Source organism: Aplysia californica, unplaced genomic scaffold (genome assembly GCF_000002075.1).
Source record: "Aplysia californica isolate F4 #8 unplaced genomic scaffold, AplCal3.0 scaffold00005, whole genome shotgun sequence".
Classification (NCBI taxonomy): Eukaryota; Metazoa; Mollusca; class Gastropoda; order Aplysiida; family Aplysiidae; genus Aplysia; species Aplysia californica.
The window spans coordinates 253,947-261,446 of NW_004797275.1; the positions used below are offsets into that span (position 1 = coordinate 253,947).

At 40.5% G+C, this 7,500-nt stretch overlaps 1 protein-coding gene across 1 annotated transcript in view; it reads right to left on the minus strand.

Moving 5' to 3' along the window:
- Window positions 1–7,500, minus strand: part of LOC101857914 (sortilin-related receptor) — a gene marked incomplete in the record, with an annotated part of 121,665 nt that overhangs the window by 52,071 nt on the left and 62,094 nt on the right. The window contains 2 exon segments of the mRNA XM_013080110.2: window positions 3,182–3,304; window positions 6,149–6,262. Of these exon segments, the coding sequence (XP_012935564.1) occupies window positions 3,182–3,304; window positions 6,149–6,262 (237 nt within the window).

Consider the following 7,500-nt stretch of genomic DNA (forward strand, 5'->3'; position numbering starts at 1 on the left):
ATTTGATAGTTAGTATTAAGAGAAGATAAAAAGAGAGGTAATTGTCAAAAGAAAAAAAAAAGAGCAAAGAGAAGAAACAAAGAAAACAGTATTTTGAATCAAAATTAAAACAACAACAACAACAACAAAAAACTCACCGAAGGGCATCGAAGTTGCTGGACACTCTGCTCAAATTCCCCATAGCTGGTCGTCTGGCAAACTCTCTGAGTGTAGAAATGTGCACACCAATATCTATGCAGGACTGTTGAGCACACAGAAACGACCACTTCGCAACTTTTGATCGATTTGCGTTCGATTTTTTAAACGTATTTATTTATTTTTAAATTATTTTTTTGACAGACGTGCAAGAAAATTTATTTCCGTAGAAATTATTCGTATTTTTTGCAGTACTTATAGTGCGTATGAGTGCAGCGTAAGATATCTTGAAATAGTTTGCTAAGCGCGTTTGCAAGGTAAGTGTCTTTTCTTTTGATAGTAAAATCACAGCTGAGGTTGCGTGAGAAATTCTCGCAGCTCGCGCGCACCAGTGTATTTATAGGACGAAGATTTTGCAACTCTTCGCTCTCATTGGCTACAAGTGACACACCTGCTTTAGAAACTGACCAATGGTAGAAGTGGATTTATTCCGTGACCTAAATGACGTCTGAGGCCAAGTGAGGTGACCTCCGGGGAAACTCGTGCGAACTGGCACGCAGGCGGTCGAGATGGTTTGGTGAAAAGGATCGCTCATCGACTCCTCGTACGTTGGGGTCAGACGGGGAGATGGAGAGAGAGAGAGAGAGAGAGAGAGAGAGAGAGAGAGAGAGAGAGAGAGAGAGAGAGAGAGAGAGGGGGGTGGGTAAAAAGTTAACAGATGGGGGAAAAAATGTCCAAAATCTTTTTTTTTTTTTACCCACACAGAGCCTCATAATATATAGGCATTTTCAAAGTGAAAGCTTTCCATCAATGGCAAATATCTCGACTTCCATTCAAGATGGGTTTTTCCCCACCGTCAAAAGCAGGAAAAATGTACCAATTTTAAGACGATACCAATTATCTCCAAATGCCAAAATTTGATAAGTGCCTGATTCCACCATGTGACACCTATGTCAATCTGTTTTCCCCTTTTTTTCTTTTCCTTCTTTCTTTCTCAATTTCTGTCTATTTTTCTGTCTTTCCGTGTAACTGTCTTTCCTTTTTCTCTCTTTCAGTCTGTCTCTCTGTCCATTCATTTTTCTTTCTTCAATTCTTTTTCAAAAAGGCATCCCGTTTCTTTTTCTGTCCATACATCCTTGCCTTTCTGAGACACATCTCAGCAGAAGATACAGGACACTCAACACAACATCTCCCAGAGAGAGACAACTTTTCAAAACCAAAAAAACAGACTCTTGCTTTGGTAGTGTTTTACAGCGCTCGCAACTGCATAAGGTCACATGAGCGTGTGTGACACATTAAACATAAGTTAGACAGGAATTAATTTTGAATTTTGCCCAGGTGGCAGCCGAGTCATACTCTGATTTTGGACTACCAAGGGATCTTTATTGTGTCCAACTTACACACAGGACCTTCGAGATTTTAGGCCCTTATCAGAGAAGGCTAGGTGTTTAATCTTGCCTATCCTAAGATCAGGGGTGCGGTTGAAAGACAGCAGTAAGAAGGAGCAAAGGAGTAGCATTAGAAAGGCTGCAGAAAGGGTCAGAAGTCCAGAGAAGGGGGAAAAGGGGGGAGGGGGGGGGGCCCAGAAAGTGGAGACAAAAGCAGCAGACGACAGAACTTGTTTAGAAAAAGACGAAAGGAAGTGAAAGGAGAAAATTTTAGAGAAGAAACTGTGCCATCTCTGTCAGGTTTTGAACCCGGGACCTGTTGAATGAGAGGCGAACACCATAACCTCTAGACCATGAGAGTCCCCAAACAGACTCTACATACGTCACTGGTCAAGATGATGGGCACTGGACAAGTAACCCACCTCCAAATCCTTCACACACACAATAAATTTATACTATTCCAAACAGACCTGCAACAACTGTGTCAGAAATGTTTAGTAAAGGTCTCTCCAACTGACTTATGGGCTTCATTCTCCTTATTATTCGCAGATCCTGTTTTGAAAGTTCACAATTTTTTTCAGCATCAGCAAGTCCGAAGGGGAGCAATACTAGAAGACAGAGGAAACCTATTTTTTCGCACGAAAATGTACTTATGTACTCAGACATGGAAAAACAAACTAAATATGTTTTTTACATTCTGGTTGGCAACCATGAAGATCCAAGCTCACAAAATCAAAAGGGAAAAAGAAAACCCCTTAAAACATATGTGAGGCAGCATGGTGGAATCAGGCTCTCGTCAAAATAATCAAAGTGAAGAAACTTGCATTATCCCGCAGGTTTATGAATTTTTATCAAATTTTTGTTTCTTGGTTCAACACCTTTCATGCCCATTAAAGAACTCATTTCTGGGTTGATTTTTCTAAAAACGTTGATTAAAGGCACAAAAAAAGTCAATTTTCAGTTACCACGGATTCTTCGGCTAAGGAAATAACTAATCTTTGGCGGCCATTTTCTCACTAATTTTACCTCTGAAAACAGGTGACCCCCACCTCCTTCATTCGCAAATATCTCGACTTGTATTCAAGATAAATGGATATTTTTTCAATCCAAAAAAAGACAAGTGAACAAGCTTTAAGATGATACCAATAACTCTACATGCCCAACAACTGACGAGAGCCTGATTCCACCACGATGCCTCACATATTGTGTCACGACGCGGTGGAATCAAGTGCTCATCAATTTTTGGGCATGTGGAGTTATTGGTATCTTCTGAAAACTTATTAATTTGCCTTGCTGTCAATGAAAAAAGTACCCATCTGTCTTGAATAGAAGTCAAGATGCTTGCGGTTGAAGGAGGTGGGATCGCATGGTTTCAGTTGTAAAATTAGTGAGAAAACGGCCCCCAAAGTTTGGTAACTTCAATAGCTTGAGAGTCCTTGAAAACTGAAAAATGACAATTTTTCTGGCTTTAATCAATGTTTTTCAGTAAAAGTCACATGGAAATATGTTTTTATACGAACATGAAAGGTGTTGAGTCAAAAACAAACTTTTGATAAAAATTGCCAAACTGGCAGAAAAAACCCTGTTTCTTCAATTTCATTATTTTGATGAGCGCCGGATTTCATCACGATGCCTCCCATATTGTGCGAGACACTAACCACAATTCTGTTCATCGGTAGCCGAACCGTCCCGACAGTCGTCCTCCCGGTCACACTTCCAGCTGAACGGGATGCACCGTCCCGTCCGGCACGTGAAGGAGTCGCTGCCACATGACCTAAGAGCTGAAAAACAAGTTTTGCTCAGGTAAAGAGAAGCACATTAAACAATAAAGGTCATTTAGTGCTGGGGAAAAAGGTAAGACAGAAACGTGTTTGTTTGAGTAAAAAGAAGCACATCGATACAAGAACGCTCATTTAGTGCTGGGAAAAAGTATGACAGACAGAAACAGTTTTTAGTTTTAGTAAAAGTTTTTTTGGTTTTTGGGGGGATTTTTTTAAATAGTAGAGGGTTTTACGGCGCTCGCAACTGCACAAGGTCACATGAGCGCCAAAGGGTGGGTGTTAACAGAGAAGTCTTTACAGGGAATCAGACTTAGACTGCTCACCTCTCTAGCTTCAACAGCACAAGGTCTGCTTCAACCATCAAGGCATCCCAGAAATAGCAGGTCAAACATACAAAAGAAGTAGAAAGAAATGTCAATAGTAAGGAACAGGAAAGAAAAAGCAGCAGTTCCCTGTTGTAGATCAGGCACAGTTATGAGCGTGACATGAGTCAGCCCATTTACAATTCTACTATGCTTGAACGAGAAATGTTTCCCCTTTGGGAATGGCCTAAAGACACTACAGTCAGTGGCACTGCCCCGGGGGGTGTAAAAGTTTTACTGCACTTGGAACACAATAAGGACATATATAAGTGTCGAAGATGAGAAGTGTTTCAAGAGAGTAACAAACACAAAAAAAAGAAGGAGGGGAGATGAAGACAATAGATGTTTGAAAGGAAAGAAGGAGTAAACCACACCAGAACACACGCTAACCGTTCACAGACAGAAACAAGAGAGGGACAGTATAGAAAGTAAGATCCCCACCACCCGCTGACAACAGAAGTGTGGTGGCATTAGGACCAAAACTCATGTAGCTACAAGCCCTACAAAAATATCTACAAACCTCTCAACAAAACTGGAAGTAGGTCACAGTAGTGTATTATAAAGTAAGCATTTTACTGTTCTTGCAAAAAAAACCCAGGTCATATAAATGCTGAAGATTACAGGCGTTACGAAAGAGATTAAAACACAAAAAAAGAAGGCACCATAGGGATGATGGATGTTTGACAGGAAAGAAAAAGCAAACCACACCAGAGCATCCGCCTGCCACCCACTATAACCTCGTGTTTAGAATCAGTCGTGTGGATACAGATATCTCAATTTACTTTAAGCTGATTGATCATAGGTGTTTGACACCCCCAACCCTACTTCCTCCACACAATTAGATCATTTGGGAGGCGGACTGATATGACCCTGCCTGTCACAGCCAACATGGACTGAACGAAATACAGCATGGGTTCCAAACTTTAGGGCCTAAAAGATCCTAATTTCATTCTAGGGGCTCTGCATTTCGTGCTGTTGGCAGATAACCGTGATCGATGGGATGGACATACAAACATACAGCGTTAAAGACACGGCCAGATATGATGGACCATATCCATGGTGTTATGCGTTAACTTTGCAAGTTGGAGAAAAAGGTCAACTTTTTGTCTGTTCTTTCACCATATATGAGGTCAGTAAGCCAACCCTTAATTAAAAGCAGGAGTCAGCTAGAGCTATAAATAGTATCGATTACTGCAAGCCAACTACAAATGTGTCACGACACAGTGAAATCAGGCACTCGTCAATTTTTGGGCATGTGGAGTTATTGGTATCATCTGAAAGCTCATTCATTTGCCTAGTTTTCAATGAAAAAATACCAATCTATCTTGATTAGAAGTCAAGATATTTCCCATTGAAGGAGGTGGAGTCACCCGGTTTCTGTGATGTAATAAGCGACAAAAAGGCCACCAAAGTTTGGTAACTCCAATAGCTAAAGAGTCCTTGAAAACTAAGAAATGACATATTTTGTGCCTTTACTCAACGTTTTTCAGTAAAATTCACAGGAAAGTATATTCTTATATGGAAATAAAGAGTTGAGCTAAAAAACATAAATTAGATAAAAATTGCTTAACTGGTGGAAAAATGCCTGTTTCTCGGATTTCGTTATTTTGACGAGCACCTGATTTCACCATGATGCCTCACAAATAGCATCAAAGACTGCAGGCTAAATTTCATGTCTTCTTTCACCATTTACCGTAGGCACCAAATACAAAATGGATTAATTTCAACATTAATCCTGCATGTTGTTATCATCATCATCATCATCATCATCATCATCATCATCATCATCATCATCATCATGTCATCATCCTCTAGTTCCAAACAATTTTTCTGTTTTGTATTTTCCTGAAGCATTAGAACTACCACCATGCTGACACATTGTCTACGTAACATACAAACATCTTGCACCAAATCAGGGAGTGTGGGAACAAATAAAATCTGCTCATTGTTTAAAGCAAGGAGTGCTTGGTTCATTTTTTCGTGCATTTCTAAATTTCCAAAGAAACCAGATACATAGTTAGAGCATAACAACAGACCTGACTTCCTTTCCATGACCAAAAGTAGGAGTTTTTCTATGAATCTGCCCGAAAAAATCAGAGTTTGGGGGTGGAGAAAAAGTCTGAGTCTCAAGAACCCCAGTAGAATCAGATTAAATTATGAACCAATTGTGGCAAATAAATGTAAATGGACGCAAATAAAAATGTGTACTTTCCCCTCATTTATGATAAGTTCCGCAAATATAGCAAACACATTTTTGCATTTTACACATCATTAACGACAAGTCACGAATATAGTGCAAATAAACCTCTGTAGTTCCACGCCATTTATGATACGTTTCATACGACTGATGAAAACAATGGCAAAGAAAAAAAAAAGGTTTTTATGCAAATTTGATCAGGGTTCTTCCATAGGCTCAGTGCTTGACAGGTCAGTAACATCATCCATACTCTGCATGTAAGACGCGGACAGTGCAAAAACTTACGGCAGTCAATCTCGTCAGAAAAGTCGCCACAGTCGTCATCACCGTCACATTTCCAGAGCGCCAGCACGCAGTGGCCGTTACGGCATCTCAGGTGATCTGTTGCGCACGTAGTAACTGAGGACAGGAAGGAGGAGCAGCTACTTATGTTTGGTTGAGAAAAAGAGGAATTTAGTCAAGTTTTTCAAGTAAGAGTTTTACGGCACTTCAAAACAATAAGGCACTTCAAAACAATAAGGTCACATAAGTGCCATAGATAAGAGGAGTTACAAGAGAGTAATGATGTTTGATAGGAAAGAAGGAGCAAACTACACCAGACCACCCATTAACCGGCCACAAAGAGGATTTTAATTAACACAATATCAAATCCGGTCTTGCGAGGGTTTTTTTTTTTTTTGTATGTGTTTTACAGTGCTTGCAACTGCATAAGGTTATATAAGCACACCGGACATATTAAACATTTTCAGTTTCATAAGAATTTTGAATTTTGCCCAGGTGGCAGCCAAAGCCTACTCTTATCAATTTTAGCACCATCAAGGGATCTTTAACGTACACAACTTGCACACAGGACCTCAGAGATTTTTTAACCTGTATCCGAGAAGGTCAGGTGTTAGATCTTCCCTACCATAAGATCAGGGATGTGGCTGAAAGACAGCAGGAAGAAAGAGCCAAGGAGTGGCAGTAGAAAGGCTGCAGAAAGAGTCAGGAGCCTATAGGAGGGGGCAAAGGGGAGGGGGGAAGGAGGCAGAAAGTGGAGACAAAAGCAGACAACAGAACATGGGTAAAGAGCAGGAAAAGAGGTGAAAGGATAAAATCTTATAGAGAAAACCGTTATTTTCTGTTGCTGTCAGGTTTCAAACTCAGGACCAATTGAACAAGAGGCAAACACCATAACCTCTTGACCACCCGTTTGCATGTTCCTAATTTTTCTTCAGCCTCAACCAGTCGGTGAGGAGCAATACAAGAAAACAACTGAAAAGTATTTTCTGATACGATAACAGACTTCTGTACTCTGACCCTCAAAAATGTAGTAACCCTGTGAGCCCTGACCTCCTGAGGCTACCATGCCTCTCTGCCTGAGCGCCTGAGCGATATATTACTAGCATTCGTGTGATCGTCAGAATCACATTCCATATCCCACCCATGGTAGTCCTTATCATTAGTAGCCTCTAATTCAGAAAGATCTTCAAAATAATCAATCACCCCTTTAGTAGTAAACACTGTTTTCCGTATGCGTTTTATCTCAGGGGGGGCGGGTGGGATCGGGTCTCACTCACTGGTGTACCAATGGCTAGGGGTCAAAGGATTAAGTACGTTTTTTACATACAACCTGGCAGCTATGTAGTCCAATGAAA